Source organism: Coregonus clupeaformis, unplaced genomic scaffold (genome assembly GCF_020615455.1).
Source record: "Coregonus clupeaformis isolate EN_2021a unplaced genomic scaffold, ASM2061545v1 scaf0343, whole genome shotgun sequence".
Taxonomy (NCBI): Eukaryota; Metazoa; Chordata; class Actinopteri; order Salmoniformes; family Salmonidae; genus Coregonus; species Coregonus clupeaformis.
The window spans coordinates 326,817-348,215 of record NW_025533798.1 but is presented as its reverse complement, the minus strand read 5'-3'; the positions used below and the strand labels follow the sequence as shown (position 1 = coordinate 348,215).

The 21,399-nt window shown below is 46.2% G+C and overlaps 1 protein-coding gene across 1 annotated transcript in view; it reads right to left on the bottom strand.

The window, feature by feature from the left end:
• LOC121566948 (1-phosphatidylinositol 4,5-bisphosphate phosphodiesterase eta-1) overlaps positions 1 to 21,399 on the bottom strand; it is a gene marked incomplete at its 3' end in the record, with an annotated part of 109,470 nt that overhangs the window by 76,675 nt on the left and 11,396 nt on the right. Inside the window, 1 exon segment of the mRNA XM_045214952.1 lies at positions 10,542 to 10,653. Within this exon segment, the coding sequence (XP_045070887.1) occupies positions 10,542 to 10,620 (79 nt within the window).

Here is a 21,399-nt window from a genome sequence, read left to right as displayed (position 1 = left end):
CCACACACACACACAAACACACACACACACACACACACACACACACACACACACACACACAGGCCTATATTGATGGGCATCCCAGTAGAAGTGTTCAAAGGTCATATAGTCGATAGCGGTCTGGAAGAACAAAGAGGCCCATCTCCTCACAGCCCACCCACATCTTATCTAATGACATGGTACCTTTCCCTCCTGCAGTGTGAGTGTGTGTGTGTGTGTGTAGATCTGATCTCGTCTCTCTCCTGATCACAGGATCTGATCTCGTCTCTCTCCTGATCACAGGATCTGATCTCGTCTCTCTCCTGATCACAGGATCTGATCTCATCTCTCTCCTGATCACAGGATCTGATCTCGTCTCTCTCCTGATCACAGGATCCATTCCCTCCTTTCCTCCTTTCCACTCTCTTAACCCTCTGATTAACTACTGCTGGATACAAACCATCATCCACAGAAAGAAGGGATGAGGGGGACAGGAGAGGGGAGGACAGGAGAGGGGAGGACAGGAGATGGGAGGACAGGAGAGGGGAGGACAGGAGAGGGGAGGACAGGAGATGAGAGGACAGGAGAGGGGAGGACAGGAGATGAGAGGACAGGAGAGGGGAGGACAGGAGAGGGGAGGACAGGAGATGAGAGGACAGGAGATGAGAGGACAGGAGAGGGGAGGACAGGAGATGGGAGGACAGGAGAGGGGAGGACAGGAGATGAGAGGACAGGAGATGAGAGGACAGGAGAGGGGAGGACAGGAGAGGGGAGGACAGGAGAGGGGAGGACAGGAGATGAGAGGACAGGAGATGGGAGGACAGGAGAGGGGAGGACAGGAGATGAGAGGACAGGAGAGGGGAGGACAGGAGAGGGGAGGACAGGAGATGAGAGGACAGGAGAGGGGAGGACAGGAGATGGGAGGACAGGAGAGGGGAGGACAGGAGAGGGGAGGACAGGAGAGGGGAGGACAGGAGAGGGGAGGACAGGAGAGGGGAGGACAGGAGAGGGGAGGACAGGAGATGAGAGGACAGGAGAGGGGAGGACAGGAGATGAGAGGACAGGAGAGGGGAGGACAGGAGAGGGGAGGACAGGAGATGAGAGGACAGGAGAGGGGAGGACAGGAGATGGGAGGACAGGAGAGGGGAGGACAGGAGATGGGAGGACAGGAGAGGGGAGGACAGGAGAGGGGAGGACAGGAGAGGGGAGGACAGGAGAGGGGAGGACAGGAGATGAGAGGACAGGAGATGGGAGGACAGGAGAGGGGAGGACAGGAGAGGGGAGGACAGGAGATGAGAGGACAGGAGATGAGAGGACAGGAGAGGGGAGGACAGGAGAGGGGAGGACAGGAGAGGGGAGGACAGGAGATGGGAGGACAGGAGAGGGGAGGACAGGAGAGGGGAGGACAGGAGATGAGAGGACAGGAGAGGGGAGGACAGGAGAGGGGAGGACAGGAGATGAGAGGACAGGAGAGGGGAGGACAGGAGAGGGGAGTACAGGAGAGGGGAGGACAGGAGAGGGGAGGACAGGAGAGGGGAGGACAGGAGATGAGAGGACAGGAGATGAGAGGACAGGAGAGGGGAGGACAGGAGAGGGGAGGACAGGAGAGGGGAGGACAGGAGATGAGAGGACAGGAGATGAGAGGACAGGAGAGGGGAGGACAGGAGAGGGGAGGACAGGAGATGAGAGGACAGGAGATGAGAGGACAGGAGAGGGGAGGACAGGAGAGGGGAGGACAGGAGATGGGAGGACAGGAGATGAGAGGACAGGAGAGGGGAGGACAGGAGAGGGGAGGACAGGAGATGAGAGGACAGGAGAGGGGAGGACAGGAGATGGGAGGAGAGGGGAGGACAGGAGAGGGGAGGACAGGAGATGAGAGGACAGGAGATGAGAGGACAGGAGAGGGGAGGACAGGAGAGGGGAGGACAGGAGAGGGGAGGACAGGAGATGAGAGGACAGGAGAGGGGAGGACAGGTGAGGGGAGGACAGGAGAGGGGAGGACAGGAGAGGGGAGGACAGGAGATGAGAGGACAGGAGATGAGAGGACAGGAGAGGGGAGGACAGGAGAGGGGAGGACAGGAGATGAGAGGACAGGAGTTGAGAGGACAGGAGAGGGGAGGACAGGAGATGGGAGGACAGGAGATGAGAGGACAGGAGAGGGGAGGACAGGAGAGGGGAGGACAGGAGATGAGAGGACAGGAGAGGGGAGGACAGGAGATGGGAGGAGAGGGGAGGACAGGAGAGGGGAGGACAGGAGATGAGAGGACAGGAGAGGGGAGGACAGGAGAGGGGAGGACAGGAGATGGGAGGACAGGAGATGAGAGGACAGGAGAGGGGAGGACAGGAGAGGGGAGGACAGGAGATGAGAGGACAGGAGAGGGGAGGACAGGAGATGGGAGGAGAGGGGAGGACAGGAGATGAGAGGACAGGAGAGGGGAGGACAGGAGAGGGGAGGACAGGAGAGGAGATGGGAGGAGAGGGGAGGACAGGAGATGAGAGGACAGGAGATGGGAGGACAGGAGAGGGGAGGACAGGAGAGGGGAGGACAGGAGAAGGGAGGACAGGAGAGGGGAGGACAGGACAGGAGATGGGAGGACAGGAGAGGGGAGGACAGGAGAAGGGAGGACAGGAGATGGGAGGACAGGAGAGGGGAGGACAGGAGATGGGAGGACAGGAGAGGGGAGGACAGGAGAGGGGAGGACAGGAGATGGGAGGACAGGAGAGGGGAGGACAGGAGAGGGGAGGACAGGAGATGGGAGGACAGGAGAGGGGAGGACAGGAGAGGGGAGGACAGGAGAGGGGAGGACAGGACAGGGGAGGACAGGAGAGGGGAGGACAGGAGAGGGGAGGACAGGAGAGGGGAGGACAGGAGAGGGGAGGACAGGAGATGGGAGGACAGGAGAGGGGAGGACAGGACAGGAGAGGACAGGAGAGGGGAGGACAGGAGAGGGGAGGACAGGAGATGGGAGGACAGGAGATGAGAGGACAGGAGATGAGAGGACAGGAGATGAGAGGACAGGAGAGGGGAGGACAGGAGATGGGAGGACAGGGGAGGACAGGAGAGGGGAGGATAGGAGATGAGAGGACAGGAGATGGGAGGACAGGAGATGGGAGGACAGGAGATGAGAGGACAGGAGAGGGGAGGACAGGAGAGGGGAGGACAGGAGATGGGAGGACAGGAGAGGGGAGGACAGGAGATGGGAGGACAGGAGATGAGAGGACAGGAGAGGGGAGGACAGGAGAGGGGAGGACAGGAGATGGGAGGATAGGAGATGAGAGGACAGGAGATGGGAGGACAGGAGAGGGGAGGACAGGAGATGGGAGGACAGGAGATGGGAGGACAGGAGATGAGAGGACAGGAGAGGGGAGGACAGGAGAGGGGAGGACAGGAGATGGGAGGACAGGAGAGGGGAGGACAGGAGATGGGAGGATAGGAGATGGGAGGATAGGAGATGAGAGGACAGGAGATGGGAGGACAGGAGAGGGGAGGACAGGAGATGAGAGGACAGGAGAGGGGAGAAGGGGAAAGAGTTAGAGGGAGGGACTGAGACAGAGTGTGAATTACAGGGGGCCCAGGGGGGTCTATGACCCACTGAATGAGACATGAATCTCCCTAAATGCAACAAAGTCAAACTTTGGGGGAGGGGGTCTCTAAATATTGCTAATTTAACCATTCTGCTGCTATTTGTTTAAAATGCAATTTGTATTGCTACAGTTGTAAATATTTAAATAAAATCTTATTCCAAATTAAACAAACACCCCCACCTCTGTGTCATGGTTTAAAAAAATAATAATCTCCATGTGGCTGGACGTGTCATCCCATCCCCAAGACAGTCCCGTCAGAGATGGTGGATACATGAAAATACACTGAACAAAAATATAAACGCAACATGCAACAATTTCAAAGGTTTTACTGAGTTACAGTTCATTTGTGAGAAGGAGGCAGTGAGACTTTAAAGAAAGTATCACTGCCTCCTTCTCACAAATGATCCAAAAAATATAAAAATTAAATAAAGTTGGTTCAACACAGTGGCGGGTCATTTTGACCCTAGGACAACGGGAGGGTGAAGTGATTTGTTTGACAATAATATGAAATCATCATGACTGGTTGTGTTAAATGCTAAATTAAAAAACAATTTAAAAAAATATGTTTTACTGTTAAATTACATGTCTTTACTATTAGGCCCATAGAAAATGGTCACAGAGGTCCCGTGAAAAAAATTTGAGAACCGCCAAATGTCTGGTCTGAGAGGAGAGAGGATAGGTGGGTAGATGGAGATGGAGAAGATAGAGTATTAGAGGTCTGAGAGGAGAGAGGATAGATGGGTAGATGGAGATGGAGAAGATAGAGTATTAGAGGTCTGTGTGAGTATGATCTCCTCTCTCCTTCCAGTCTGCGGCAGGTCTAATCAAATCCAACTCTGGATAAGAGCGTCTGCTAAATGACGAAAATGTTAAATGTAAATGGACATAGAGTTGCAATGCATAGAGTTGCAGTACATAGAGTTGCAATGCATAGAGTTGCAGTACATAGAGTTGCAGTACATAGAGTTGCAATACATAGAGTTGCAGTACATACAGTTGCAATACATAGAGTTGCAGTACATAGAGTTGCAATACATAGAGTTGCAGTACATACAGTTGCAATACATAGAGTTGCAGTACATAGAGTTGCAGTACATAGAGTTGCAGTACATAGAGTTGCAGTACATAGAGTTGCAATACATAGAGTTGTAATACATAGAGTTGCAAAACATAGAGTTGCGATACCTATTCAATGAACATTTCCAGAATACTTTCCTCAATCATGTAGCTAAAACAAATCAAACCTAATCAAATTGTATTGGTCACATACACATATTTAGCAGATGTTTTTGCGGGTGTAGCGAAATGCTTGTGTTCCTAGCTCCAACAGAGCAGTAATATGTAACAATTCACAACAATACACACAAATCTAAAAGTAAAAGAATGGAATTAAGAAATATATAAATATTAGGACGAGCAATATCAGAGAGGCATTGCCTAAAATACAGTAGAATAGAATACAGTATATACATATGAAATTAGTAAAGCAGTATGTAAACATTATTAAAGTGACCAGTGTTCCATTATTAAAGTGACCAGTGATTCCATGTCTATGTACATAGGGCCGCGGCCTCTAAGGTGCAGGGTTGAGTAACCCGGTGGTAGCTGGCTAGTGATGGCTATTTAACAGTCTGATGGCCTTGAGATAGAAGCTGTTTTTCAGTCTCTCTGTCCCAGCTTTGATGCACCTGTACTGACCTCGCCTTCTGGATGATAGTGGGGTGAACAGGCCATGGCTCGGGTGGTTGATGTCCTTGATTATCTTTTTGGCCTTCCTGTGATATTGGGTGCTGTAGGTGTCCTGGAGGGCAGTCAATGTGCCCCCGGTGATGCGTTGGGAAGCCAGCACCACCCTCTGGAGAGACCTGCGTTTGCGGGCGGTGCAGTTGCCGTACCAGGCGGTGATACAGCCAGACCGGATGCTTTCAGTTGTGCATCTGTAAAAGTTTGTGAGGGTCTTAGGGCCCAAGCCGAATTTCTTCAGCCTCCTGAGGTTGAAGAATCGCTGTTGCGCCTTCTTCACCCTACACTGTCTGTGGTGGACCATTTCAGTTTGTCAGTGATGTGTAATCCGAGGAACTTGAAGCTTTTCACCTTCTCCACTGAGGTCCTGAAGTCCACGATCAGCTCCTTCATTTTGTTGACGTTGAGGGAGAGGTTATTTTCCTGGCACCACTCCGCCAGGGCCCTCACCTCCTCCCTGTAGGCTGTCTCCTCATTGTTGGTAATCAGGCCTACTACTGTTGTGTCGTCTGCAACCTTGATGATTGAGTTGGAGGCGTGCTTGGCCACACAGTCATGGGTGAACAGGGAGTACAGGAGGGGGCTGAGCATGCACCCTTGTGGGGCCCCTGTGTTGAGGATCAGCGAAGTGGAGGTGTTGTTTCCTACCTTCACCACCTGGGGGCGGCACGTCAGGACCCAGTTGCACAAGGCGGGGTTCAGACCCAGGGCCACAAGCTTAATGATGAGCTAGGAGGGTACTATGGTGTTGAATGCTGAGCTATAGTCAATGAACAGCATTCTTACATAGGTATTGCTCGTGTCCAGATGGGATAGGGCAGTGTACAGTGCGATGGTGATTGCATTGTCTGTGGATCTATTGGGGCGGTATGCACTTTGAATTGTGACTCCACTCTGTCTCTGTACTGACGTTTTGCCTGTTTGATTGCCTTACGGAGGGAATAACTACACTGTTTGTATTCAACCATATTCCCAGTCACCTTGCCGTGGTTAAATGCGCTTTCAGTTTTGCGCAAATGCTGCCATCTTTCCACAGTTTTTGGTTTGAGTAGGTTTTAATAGTCATAGTGTGAACAACATCCCCTATTCACTTCCTGATGAACTCAGTCACCGTGTCCGTGTATACGTCAATGTTATTCTCAGAGGCAACCCGGAACATATCCCAGTCCGCGTGATAAAAACAATCTTGAAGCATGGATTTTGATTGTTCAGACCAGCGTTGAATAGACCTTAGCACGGGTACTTCCTGTTTGAGTTTCTGCCTAAAGGAAGGGAGGAGCAGGATGGAGTCTTGATCAGATTTGCCAAAGGGAGGGTGGGGGAGGGTCTTGTAGCCATCCCAGAAGGGGGAGTAACAATGGTCGAGAGTTTTTGATGCGCGAGTTCTACAGGCAATGTGTTGATAGAACTTCGGTAGCGTTTTCCTCAAATTTGCTATGTCAAAATCCCCAGCTACAATAAATGCGGCCTCAGGATATGTGGTTTCCAGTTTGCACAAAGCCCAGTGTAGTTCCTTGAGGGCTGTCGTGGTATCGGCTTGAGGGGGAATATACACGGCTGGGACTATAACCGAAGAGAATTCTCTTGGGAGGTAATACGGTCTGCATTTGATTGTGAGGTATTCTAGGTTGGGTGAAAAAAAGGACTTGAGTTCCTGTACGTTATCACAATCACACCATGAGTAGTTAATCATGAAACATACATATACTGCCCCCGTCCATACAGCCTTTCTTCTTCCCGGATAGTTCTTTATTCCTGTCTGCACGATGAACTGAGAACCCAGCTGGCTGTATGGACGGGGGCAGTATATCCGGAGAGAGCCATGATTCCGTAAAACAGAGTATGTTACAGTCCCTGATGTCACTCTGGAAGGAGATCCTCGCCCTGAGCTCGTCAGGGACTGAACATTAGCGAGTAATATACTCGGAAGCGGTGGATAGTGTGCACGCCTCCTGAGTCGGACTAGAAATTCGTATATCTGGTCGTAATGCTGGTGAGTTCCCGCCGCTCTGATATCCAAAAGTTATTTCCGGCTGTATGTAATAACACAAAAAAACGTTCTGGGCTACTAATGTAAAATAAAATCACACACAAAAAAATGTAAAATACTGCAAAGTTGCTTAGGAGCTAGAAGTAGAGCTGCCATGTCTGTCGGCGCCATCTTTATCTCCATCCGCTGTGTGAATCTCTCCTCTCAGTCTGCGGCTGGTCCATCCATCTCCGGCATGAGGGCAATAAAGCCTTTAAGACTCAGGGCTAAATTACACTGATGCTCTGCCAAGCCTGCTGTTCAACACACACACACAGACAGACACACACACAACCACAGACACACACACACACACACACACACACACACACACACACACACAGACAGACAGACAGACAGACAGACAGACAGACAGACAGACAGACAGACACACACACACACACACACACACACACAGACAGACAGACAGACAGACAGACAGACAGACAGACACACACAGAGACACACACACACACACACACAGACACACACACAGACACACACACACACACACACACACAGTCGCCAATGGATTGACTGTAGTAATAGACCAGCCGTATCTCAGTGGAGGTGGTGTGTTCCGGCCCAGAGGACAGGCTTCTGTCTGTCTCTGCAGCAGGTACTCTGTCTGTCTGTCTGTCTGTCTGTCCGTCTGTCTGTCTCTGTAGCAGGTACTCTGTCTGTCCGTCTGTCTGTCTCTGCAGCAGGTACTCTGTCTGTCTGTCTGTCTGTCTCTGCAGCAGGTACTCTGTCTGTCTGTCTGTCTGTCTGTCTGTCTGTCTGTCTGTCTGTCTGTCTGTCTGTCTCTGCAGCAGGTACTCTGTCAGTCAGTCTGTCTGTCTGTCTGTCTCTGCAGCAGGTACTCTGTCCATCTGTCTGTCTGTCTGTCCGTCTGTCTGTCTCTGCAGCAGGTACTCTGTCAGTCAGTCTGTCTGTCTGTATGTCTGTCTGTCTCTGCAGCAGGTACTCTGTCTGTCTGTCTGTCCGTCTGTCTGTCTCTGCAGCAGGTACTCTGTCCATCTGTCTGTCTGTCTGTCCGTCTGTCTGTCTCTGCAGCAGGTACTCTGTCAGTCAGTCTGTCAGTCTGTATGTCTGTCTGTCTCTGCAGCAGGTACTCTGTCTGTCTGTCTGTCTCTGCAGCAGGTACTTTGCCTGTCTGTCTGTCTGTCTGTCTCTGCAGCAGGTACTCTGTCAGTCAGTCTGTCTGTCTGTCTGTCTGTCTGTCTGTCTCTGCAGCAGGTACTCTGTCTGTCTGTCTGTCTGTCTGTCTGTCTGTCTCTGCAGCAGGTACTCTGTCAATCTGTATGTCTGTCCATCTGTCTGTCTCTGCAGCAGGTACTCTATCTGTCTGTATGTCTGTCTGTCTGTCTCTGCAGCAGGTACTCTGTCTGTCTGTCTGTCTGTCTGTCTGTCTGTCCGTCTGTCTGTCTCTGCAGCAGGTACTCTGTCTGTCTGTCTGTCTGTCTGTCTCTGCAGCAGGTACTTTGTCTGTCTGTCTGTCTGTCTCTGCAGCAGGTACTCTGTCTGTCTGTCTGTCTGTCTGTCTGTCCGTCTGTCTGTCTCTGCAGCAGGTACTCTGTCTGTCTGTCTGTCTGTCTGTCTCTGCAGCAGGTACTCTGTCTGTCTGTCTGACTGTCTCTGCAGCAGGTACTCTGTCTGTCTGCTTGCCTGTCTGTCTGTCTGTCTGCCTGCCTGTCTGTCTGTCTGTCTGTCTGTCTGTCTGTCTGCCTGTCTGCCTGTCTGCCTGTCTGTCTGTCTGTCTGTCTGTCTGTCTGTCTGTCTGTCTGTCTGTCTGTCTGTCTGTCTGTCCATCTGTCTCTGCAGCAGATACTCTGTCTGTATGTCTGTCTGTCCATCTGTCTCTGCAGCAGGTACTCTGTCTGTCTGCTGCTGTAACCGCCCAGGCAGTCGAACACTGATCTATCATAGAGCTGGAACTGAACGGATCTATGTGTCACAGATCTATGTCTGTTTTGTTTGAAAATGTCCCCTGCTGCACCATCTATAACCTTTGAGGACATAATGTTTTCAGTATTCTTTTCATATTTATCTAAATGAAGTGGGAGTAAATGCAGTGGGATGTTTATCTGAGCAGCAAGCGTTTAGCCGTAGCAGTCTTCATCAGGTTGACCTTTCAACATCTATTCAGACCAGACTAACTAAAGGGATGTCCAGCTAATCAATGATAATCAATTACTTTGATTAATCAACTGAGGGGAATGAGACTTGACAACCAGCAGACAATGCTATGCAATCCAACCCTGGGGCACCAAGGTTTAGGATTTAACCTAATTATGAATGACTAAAGTCAAAACCCCACCATTAAAGCAACCTTACCTGTCATTATAAACACACACAGTCTAATTCCTCTCCCCTCTCCCTCATCAGTGAGCTGTCTTCCTTTGCAAACTTAGAATAGATCATAACTAAATGATTCCACTGTGAGGGCCACCTGTGGCTCTCTGTAATAACCAAAGTGTCACACACTCTCTAGTCAAACACACAGACGCCCCCTGCAGGTTGTTATTTTGATGCTCCCAATGGTGCTGCAGGGTTCGTTACGTTACCTGGTGAATTGCCATGTAGTGCCATTTAGTGTTTTTCTTGTCTTAGTGGTGTGATGATGGTTGGTGATGACTCTTGGGCTCTGTGTAATGTGCTATATCGTATTTCAGAATTACATTTACATTTACATTTTTTGGTACTCTGTCTGAATGAACTGCACAGTCACAACAGCTGAGGCATATCGCCCCCTTGTGTTCAAGTTAAATAAAATAAAATAAATACATGTTTCGTCATCACCTACGTAATCTCTCTTAATATGATCACTCTATTTTCGCAGAGAACTTTCCTGTGCAGCAGGAAATGCAAATGTGTAGTGTATTCGAAGTTTGAAAAGGCTTCTAAAGTTTGTAATTTCCACAAAAAAAGTCTGACTTGATTTGCCCTAATGAAAAATGTATCAACCCCTTACAAAATTGTCCATTAATTTATATGCACATAATAATTCACATTTCCTGTAACTGGAGGATTATTTTCCTGCTGTGAGAAACTGGTCAAATTAAGATCTGATATCTGTAGAATTAGAGCAATAGAGTGCTTGCTTGCGTTCATGTGTGCAGATATGGGATTCTATGTGTGTGTGTGTGTGTGTGTGTGTGTGTTTGTGTGTGTGTGTGTGTGTGTGTATGTGTGTGACACTCACCATGAAAGATGCTGTTGTCTGTGAGGAAGTGGCGGGAGTACTGCAGTCCTCCTTTCCTGTTCACAACCCAGGAACTCATGGTAGAGGGAAGATGGAGGGTGCGATGGGAGACCTGTGAAGGGGGAGAAAAGAGTGATACTCAGTGGACTGGACACAATACAGTTCCCCATAGGCCTAAGCTTTTTGCCTGGTTCCTCTCTAGGTTTCTTCCTAGGTTCCTGATTAACTTCTTCCTAGGTTCCTCTCTAGGTTTCTTCCTAGGTTCCTGATTAACTTCTTCCTAGGTTCCTCTCTAGGTTTCTTCCTAGGTTCCTGTCTCCTAGGGAGTTTCTCAGAGCAACTGTGCTTCTGCCTCTGCATGGCTTGCTCTGTGGGGTTTTAGGCCGGGTATCTGTAAAGCACTTTGTGACAACTGCTCATGTAAAAAAGGGATTTATAAAATCTGATTGATTGATGAAACTAGTGTAGCATGCTCTTGAGTCACTGACGTCACTCTGTGTGGAATAGAACACCACAGACGGGACATCTCTATGTGTGATGTGATGAAGCAACAGCATTTAGAATTAAATACCACGTTCACCTCAGAGAGCCTTAAGAATGAACTACCACCTCTGAACTCTGGTCTAGACAGACTCCTTCCTCTCAGGTCAGCTGACATCAAGACACCCCAGCCTATCAGAAGACGCTCCTGAACTCTGTAGACAGAGGCTGTCAATCACAGGGAGACGGACCAGGAACAGGTGGAAAAACAAAGAGGAGAGGAAAGATGAGAAGAGAGAGAGAGGAAGGGACTAAGGGTTAAGGGGAGCAATGGAAAAACAAAATGGTAGAGTGGAGGTGGAGAGGGACATGATAGGGAGAAGGGAATATGAAAGATGAGGGGAGGTAGAGGAGAGGGTTAGGGTTATATGTAGGGAGAAGGGAATATGAAAGATGAGAGGTAGAGGAGAGGGTTAGGGTTAGATCTGTAGGGAGAATATTTAAGTGCCTTTGAACGGGGTATGGTAGTGGGTGCCAGTGGCACCGGTTTGAATGTGTCAAGAATTGCAACGCTGCTGGGTTTTTCACGCTCAACAGTTTCCCCGTGTGTTTCAAGAATGGTCCACCACCCAAAGGACATCCAGCCAACAAGACACAGCTGTGGGAAGCATTGGTGGTAACATTGGCCAGCATCCCTGTGGAACGCTTTCGACACGTTGTAGAGTCCATGCCCCAACGAATTGAGGCTTTTCTGAGGGCAAAAGGGGGGGTGCAACTCAATATTAGGAATGTGTTCCTAATGTTTTGTACACTCAGTGTACAAATCTCTGGTTGCAGTGGAATTTCTTTACACACACAGAGAGAGAGAGAGAGCATGACGCTGGTGAATTTGCACGTCCTATGTAATGTAAGTGGGATCGATGATTGTTTTCTGACACATTCATCACATAGCCAGCCACACAGACTTGTGGGGCATAGTAACACTAGGCTATTTCCTGTGCGTTGATTAACAACTGAACAGCAAGCGTTGACTAGTTTATAAAAGGTGTCCAGCTGACTGAATAAAGTCCATCTCCTACATCCCTTTACCATTAATAAATCATGCAACGTGGTTATATGTCCATGGTTATCCCTTTACCATTAATAAATCATGCAACGTGGTTATATGTCCATGGTTATCCCTTTACCATTAATAAATCATGCAACGTGGTTATATGTCCATGGTTATCCCTTTACCATTAATAAATCATGCAACGTGGTTATATGTCCATGGTTATCCCTTTACCATTAATAAATCATGCAACGTGGTTATATGTCCATGGTTATCCCTTTACCATTAATAAATCATGCAACGTGGTTATATGTCCATGGTTATCCCTTTACCATTAATAAATCATGCAACGTGGTTATATGTCCATGGTTATCCCTTTACCATTCATAAATCATGCAACGTGGTTATATGTCCATGGTTATCCCTTTACCATTAATAAATCATGCAACGTGGTTATATGTCCATGGTTATCCCTTTACCATTCATAAATCATGCAACGTGGTTATATGTCCATGGTTATCCCTTTACCATTCATAAATCATGCAACGTGGTTATATGTCCATGGTTATCCCTTTACCATTAATAAATCATGCAACGTGGTTATATGTCCATGGTTATCCCTTTACCATTCATAAATCATGCAACGTGGTTATATGTCCATGGTTATCCCTTTACCATTAATAAATCATGCAACGTGGTTATATGTCCATGGTTATCCCTTTACCATTCATAAATCATGCAACGTGGTTATATGTCCATGGTTATCCCTTTACCATTAATAAATCATGCAACGTGGTTATATGTCCATGGTTATCCCTTTACCATTCATAAATCATGCAACGTGGTTATATGTCCATGGTTATCCCTTTACCATTCATAAATCATGCAACGTGGTTATATGTCCATGGTTATCCCTTTACCATTCATAAATCATGCAACGTGGTTATATGTCCATGGTTATCCCTTTACCATTCATAAATCATGCAACGTGGTTATATGTCCATGGTTATCCCTTTACCATTCATAAATCATGCAACGTGGTTATATGTCCATGGTTATCCCTTTACCATTCATAAATCATGCAACGTGGTTATATGTCCATGGTTATCCCTTTACCATTAATAAATCATGCAACGTGGTTATATGTCCATGGTTATCCCTTTACCATTCATAAATCATGCAACGTGGTTATATGTCCATGGTTATCCCTTTACCATTCATAAATCATGCAACGTGGTTATATGTCCATGGTTATCCCTTTACCATTAATAAATCATGCAACGTGGTTATATGTCCATGGTTATCCCTTTACCATTAATAAATCATGCAACGTGGTTATATGTCCATGGTTATCCCTTTACCATTAATAAATCATGCAACGTGGTTATATGTCCATGGTTATCCCTTTACCATTAATAAATCATGCAACGTGGTTATATGTCCATGGTTATCCCTTTACCATTAATAAATCATGCAACGTGGTTATATGTCCATGGTTATCCCTTTACCATTCATAAATCATGCAACGTGGTTATATGTCCATGGTTATCCCTTTACCATTCATAAATCATGCAACGTGGTTATATGTCCATGGTTATCCCTTTACCATTCATAAATCATGCAACGTGGTTATATGTCCATGGTTATCCCTTTACCATTAATAAATCATGCAACGTGGTTATATGTCCATGGTATCGCATCGGGACAAGCAAATCAAAGGACTTCGTAGGTTTCCTTTCGTACGACGTCGGGCCTTGCCAGACAGCGACGCTAAAGTGAGTGACTCTCGTCTCGTCAGTCAGTGTAGCGTACCAAACCGCATTGGTGAGAAAGACGTTCATTTGGCTCCTTCATTTGCATAGGCTACTGGTAGACCTTTGCTTTTTGTCGATGATCTGCAGATGAATTATGAAAACATACCATGAAGGAACAACAGGTAGTAAGAGAACCTCATTCTGGTCCAAATAGGATAATCTGGGCCCTCACGGAATCCAGCCATTAAAACGGAATTCAACAATATTCAAAAATGCATTGACCTTATGGAATCAACTAAATGTATTGAAAATGTATTAATTCGCCCAAGTTTATCATAAGACATGAACAGAAGGTATCGTATTTTCCTGCAACTTTCTGAAGAGGCAACGAGAATGCCCCTGTCTGTTTGTGTGTGTGCGTGGTGCACCAGTCTACCACTTTGTGTAGTCGTTAGCATTGATGCTAATGAAAACAGTCTTCTAGTAAATGGAAAGGCTTTCCCAAAAACCTTCTCAATGAGATGTTATCTACAAAGTAGCCTATGCTTACCTGGCAGAATGCTATCATGATTATTTTCATTAATATCAATTCAGTGGGTATTGGTTTTGCAAAGGTGAGCAACAAAAACATTGCTAAACTAGAGCCTCTAGTGGGGTGTGTACTTGAATTAAAGGGAAACTACACACAAAAATCTAAATGTCTCACATTTTTCCCAGACCTCAAAAGTGGTCTCCTGATGTGATTTAAGCATTGTTGTGGACTTAGAATAACCAATTCTGTAGTTTTTTCTATTTAAAAAGTGTGATTTTGAGAGCGAAAAACAGAAACCTGAAAAACTTGAAAATAAAATAGATAATGTGGGCTATTTTATTTACTTCATTTTTCTGTTTGAATAAAATACATAATTTGAAGAGCTAACATCATTGCGGCAATTCACATCTTGCAGTAAACCTGTAAATAAGACTTTAATCTCAAGAGAACACAGGTTAAATGTTAAAAAAGGTTTAATGTTCTCTTAGAAAACAGTCCTGATCATATAGTCCTAGACAAGATCCAAAACTACTAACAACACACTGAACTCATACATTTTCAGTCATTTTAATTGTAAAGTCATGTCTTTCTACACAATAGCACAACTCATTTTTCCAGTCTGGTAGGTAAAGTCGTTAAAGTATTCAATAATTCCGCTGTGTATTTCAGATGTAATCAAGGCATTAGAATGTTCCAGAGACCACCAAAACAGAGCTCCTTCTGCAAAACAATTCAAACCCAGGCGGGAAAGGACCCCCGGACCTGGCTAGTCAAACACTGGGATAGACAGAATGCTATAGAGAAAGGTGAAAATGAAAGAGAAAGGGAAGCAGAAAATAACAAATAGAGTGAAAGAGTTGGAAAGAAAAAGGATTAAAGAGGTGAGATGGACTGACAGAACAGGAGCTGGTCTGGGCTGGGGTTGGAGGTGAGAGGGGACTGACAGAACAGGAGCTGGTCTGGGCTGGGGTTGGAGGTGAGAGGGACTGACAGAACAGGAGCTGGTCTGGGCTGGGGTTGGAGGTGAGAGGGGACTGACAGAACAGGAGCTGGTCTGGGCTGGGGTTGGAGGTGAGAGGGACTGACAGAACAGGAGTTGTTCTGGGCTGGGGTTGGAGGTGAGAGGGGACTGACAGAACGGGAGTTGGTCTGGGCTGGGGTTGGAGGTGAGAGGGGACTGACAGAACGGGAGCTGGTCTGGGCTGGGGTTGGAGTTGCGAGGGACTGACAGAACGGGAGTTGTTCTGGGCTGGGGTTGGAGGTGAGAGGGGACTGACAGAACGGGAGCTGGTCTGGGCTGGGGTTGGAGGTGAGAGGGGACTGACAGAACGGGAGCTGGTCTGGGCTGGGGTTGGAGGTGAGAGGGGACTGACAGAACGGGAGCTGGTCTGGGCTGGGGTTGGAGGTGAGAGGGGACTGACAGAACGGGAGCTGGTCTGGGCTGGGGTTGGAGTTGCGAGGGACTGACAGAACGGGAGCTGGTCTGGGCTGGGGTTGGAGGTGAGAGGGGACTGACAGAACAGGAGCTTGAGCACTATATGGGGGAGCCAGTCTAAAGTAGCAGGAGATTAGGGGTGGTCTGGACTGGGGTTGGAGGTGAGAGGTCACTGCCCTGAGTAACTGCTCCACTGTGACAGGCAGCCAGTACAGAGACATGACAGGACGGAGACAGGACAGGACGGAGACATGACAGGACGGAGACGGGAGGTTGCAAATGACTTCGACACATGTTTTACCTCTGCACGTTTATCCTGATACGGTAAACACGTGTAGATGAGTAGTACTGGTACCCGTGTATATAGCCAAGTTATCGTTACCCATTGTGGATTTATTCCTCGTGTTATTATTGTTATGTTATTTCTCTTTTTTCATTGTTGGGAAGGGCCATTATGTAAGCATTTCACTGTTAGTCTAAACCTGTTGTTTATGAAGCATGGGAGAAATACAATTTGATTTTATTTGAGTTTTATGATGGAAGACATTTTGTTTGTTTGCTATTCACAGCACCTTCCATAGCTTTACAATAAGGCTAGGTTTGGCCAATATCAGAATTTATAAAAACACATATATGGTTCTTTGTTTGCAAGGGTTAATTTACATGTATCTAATATAGCCCCTACAACACCATAATATCTATCCCTGTAGCCTGTAGAACTGTGATATCCAAACACTGATCAAATGTGAAAAATACATTACATTAATACGAGCACATACAGTGGGGAAAAAAAGTATTTAGTCAGCCACCAATTGTGCAAGTTCTCCCACTTAAAAAGATGAGAGAGGCCTGTAATTTTTATCATAGGTACACGTCAACTATGACAGACAAAATGAGGAAAAAAAATCCAGAAAATCACATTGTAGGATTTTTAATGAATTTATTGGCATATGATGGTGGAAAATAAGTATTTGGCCAATAACAAAAGTTTCTCAATACTTTGTTATATACCCTTTGTTGGCAATGACACAGGTCAAACGTTTTCTGTAAGTCTTCACAAGGTTTTCACACACTGTTGCTGGTATTTTGGCCCATTCCTCCATGCAGATCTCCTCTAGAGCAGTGATGTTTTGGGGCTGTCGCTGGGCAACACAGACTTTAAACTCCCTCCAAAGATTTTCTATGGGGTAGAGATCTGGAGACTGGCTAGGCCACTCCAGGACCTTGAAATGCTTCTTACGAAGCCACTCCTTCGTTGCCCGGGCGGTGTGTTTGGGATCATTGTCATGCTGAAAGACCCAGCCACGTTTCATCTTCAATGCCCTTGCTGATGGAAGGAGGTTTTCACTCAAAATCTCACGATACATGGCCCCATTCATTCTTTCCTTTACACGGATCAGTCATCCTGGTCCCTTTGCAGAAAAACTGCCCCAAAGCATGATGTTTCCAACCCCATGCTTCACAGTAGGTATGGTGTTCTTTGGATGCAACTCAGCATTCTTTGTCCTCCAAACACGACGAGTTGAGTTTTTACCAAAAAGTTATATTTTGGTTTCATCTGACCATATGACATTCTCCCAATCCTCTTCTGGATCATCCAAATGCACTTCAGACGGGCCTGGACATGTACTGGCTTAAGCAGGGGGACACGTCTCGCACTGCAGGATTTGAGTCCCTGGCGGCGTAGTGTGTTACTGATGGTTGGCTTTGTTACTTTGGTCCCAGCTCTCTGCAGGTCATTCACTAGGTCCCCCCGTGTGGTTCTGGGATTTTTGCTCACCGTTCTTGTGATCATTTTGACCCCACGGGGTGAGATCTTGCGTGGAGCCCCAGATCGAGGGAGATTATCAGTGGTTTTGTATGTCTTCCATTTCCTAATAATTGCTCCCACAGTTGATATCTTCAAACCAAGCTGCTTACCTATTGCAGATTCAGTCTTCCCAGCCTGGTGCAGGTCTACTTTTTTGTTTTTGGTGTCCTTTGACAGCTCTTTGGTCTTGGCCATTGTGAAGTTTGGAGTGTGACTGTTTGAGGTTGTGGACAGGTGTATTTTATACTGATAACAAGTTCAAACAGGTGCCATTAATACAGGTAACGAGTGGAGGACAGAGGAGCCTCTTAAAGAAGAAGTTACAGGTCTGTGAGAGCCAGACATCTTGCTTGTTTGTAGGTGACCAAATACTTATTTTCCACCATAATTTGCAAATAAATTCATTAAAAATCCTACAATGGGATTTTCTGGATTTTTTTTTCTCAATTTGTCTGTCATAGTTGACGTGTACCTATGATGAAAATTACAGGCCTCTCTCATCTTTTTAAGTGGGAGAACTTGCACAATTGGTGGCTGACTAAATACTTTTTTTCCCCACTGTAGATGAAACAGTGTAATGTTGCTTGGCTCTCTCTCCTCTCTTCCATAAAGACAAATAGCATTGTCAGATCTCATATAGGAAGCTAATATAAATCTGCTACATATACTTCGTACTCCATCTGTACCTAGACAGAAAACGGCTGTTGCTGAGATCCACGGAGGCTTGGCCCGGGGGGAGTATTAATGGGCATGAGTGTGTTGTCATGCTGTGGTAATGCTGTGAACACACCTCTCCTCTCTGTAACCCAAGCCACCCACTCAGACATGGGAGGGTCCCTAGCCCAGAGGAACACAATCTGCTCCTTCCTGTCCAACGGGGTAGTGTGAAAACCTGCCCTCATAAATAAATGCAGTCCTACTAGTTGCCCTCTCCTTCTGAAGGCTGTGTCATAAAGAGTGGATATCCTCTCATTCTGATGGCCCACAAATGTCAAGGGACTCGTCTGTCTGAAGGTAACCCATACAGATTAATGGAAATATGGAGGTTGTTTTGTGCCCACAAAAATAAGGGGTTAAATATGTGTAAAACAAAACAAAAATATTTCCTGAGCTTTCTTATCCTAGATATAGGACAGACACTTCAAAACCTTATTCCTTATAATTAATTTTTTTACCGTCTTTTTGGCCATTTATGAATGTGTTATTCAATGTGTTTCTAGGGTAGTAAAAGGTCAAATTAAGTATTATTTTTTTGATACCTAAAGGGGTCCTAAAATTCTAACCCCCCCCCTTTCTCCTTAACCCCCAGAAGCTACTCTTCTCTCTCCTATAGTTTTTTCAACTATCACTCTCCTCCTCTTTCCCGAGACCTGTCTTTCTCTTTCTTTTTCACACACACACACACACACACACACACATGCGCGCACACACACACACACACACACACACACACAGTGCCAAAGTGCTTCTGCTTTCATCCCAAACTGAAACACCAGCTGTGGTTTTTGAGATAAGTCAATAAGTCAAAAGGTGATCGATCTGCTTTGCCAGCGCTCAGTCCAGCCTCGTTATATGTGTCTGTGTGTCTAAATGAGATTGGCCATCACAAATTACACACAAAGAGAGCATCTGTCTCCCCTGAGTTTGTGCACACACACACACACACACACACACACACACACACACACACACAAACATACACACACAGTGACACAGAGACACACACACACACAACAAGACTTAGAGTTTTTCCATTTAAGTTATTATAAAAAATTATTGCAACCAATAGAATGTTATATAGTGTACATTATACAGTGCCTTGCAAAAGTATCCATCCCCCATGGCATTTTTCCTATTTTGTTGCATTACAACCTGTAATTTAAATGGATTTTTATTTGGATTTCATGTAATGGACATACACATAATAGTCCAAATTGGTGAAGTGAAATGAAAAAAAATAACTTGTTTCAAAGAATTCTAAAAAATTAATAACGGAAAAGTGGTGCGTGCATATGTATTCACCCCCTTTGCTATGAAGCACCTAAATAAGATCTGGTGCAACCAATTACCTTCAGAAGTCACATAATTAGTTAAATAAAGTCCACCTGTGTGCAATCTCAGCGTCACATGATCTGTCACATGATCTCAGTATACAGTGGGGGGAAAAAGTATTTAGTCAGCCACCAATTGTGCAAGTTCTCCCACTTAAAAAGATGAGAGAGGCCTGTAATTTTCATCATAGTCTGTCAACTATGACAGACAAATTGAGAAATGTTTTCCAGAAAATCACATTGTAGGATTTTTTATGAATTTATTTGCAAATTATGGTGGAAAATAAGTATTTGGTCACCTACAAACAAGCAAGATTTCTGGCTCTCACAGACCTGTACCTTCTTCTTTATGAGGCTCCTCTGTCCTCCACTCGTTACCTGTATTAATGGCACCTGTTTGAACTTGTTATCAGTATAAAACACACCTGTCCACAACCTCAAACAGTCACACTCCAAACTCCACTATGGCCAAGACCAAAGAGCTGTCAAAGGACACCAGAAACAAAATTGTAGACCTGCACCAGGCTGGGAAGACTGAATCTGCAATAGGTAAGCAGCTTGGTTTGAAGAAATCAACTGTGGGAGCAATTATTAGGAAATGGAAGACATACAAGACCACTGATAATCTCCCTCGATCATGGGCTCCACGCAAGATCTCACCCCATGGGGTCAAAATGATCACAAGATCGGTTAGCAAAAATCCCAGAACCACGCGGGGGGACCTAGTGAATGACCTGCAGAGAGCTGGGACCAAACTAACAAAGCCTACCATCAGTAACACACTACGCCGCCAGGGACTCAAATCCTGCAGTGCCAGACGTGTCCCCCTGCTTAAGCCAGTACATGTCCAGGCCCGTCTGAAGTTTGCTAGAGTGCATTTGGATGATCCAGAAGAGGATTGGGAGAATGTCATATGGTCAGATGAAACCAAAATAGAACTTTTTGGTAAAAACTCAACTCGTCGTGTTTGGAGGACAAAGAATGCTGAGTTGCATCCAAAGAACACCAAACCTACTGTGAAGCATGGGGGTGGAAACATCATGCTTTGGGGCTGTTTTTCTGCAAAGGGACCAGGACGACTGATCCGTGTAAAGGAAAGAATGAATGGGGCCATGTATCGTGAGATTTTGAGTGAAAACCTCCTTCCATCAGCAAGGGCATTGAAGATGAAACGTGGCTGGGTCTTTCAGCATGACAATGATCCCAAACACACTGCCCGGGCAACGAAGGAGTGGCTTCATAAGAAGCATTTCAAGGTCCTGGAGTGGCCTAGCCAGTCTCCAGATCTCAACCCCATAGAAAATCTTTGGAGGGAGTTGAAAGTCCGTGTTGCCCAGCGACAGCCCCAAAACATCACTGCTCTAGAGGAGATCTGCATGGAGGAATGGGCCAAAATACCAGCAACAGTGTGTGAAAACTTTGTGAAGACTTACAGAAAACGTTTGACCTGTGTCATTGCCAACAAAGGGTATATAACAAAGTATTGAGAAACTTTTGTCATTGACCAAATACTTATTTTCCACCATAATTTGCAAATAAATTCATAAAAAATCCTACAATGTGATTTTCTGGAGAAAAAAAATCTCATTTTGTCTGTCATAGTTGACCTATGATGAAAATTACAGGCCTCTCTCATCTTTTTAAGTGGGAGAACTTGCACAATTGGTGGCTGACTAAATACTTTTTTCCCCCACTGTATATACACCTGTTCTGAAAGGCCCCAGAGTCTGCAACACCACTAAGCA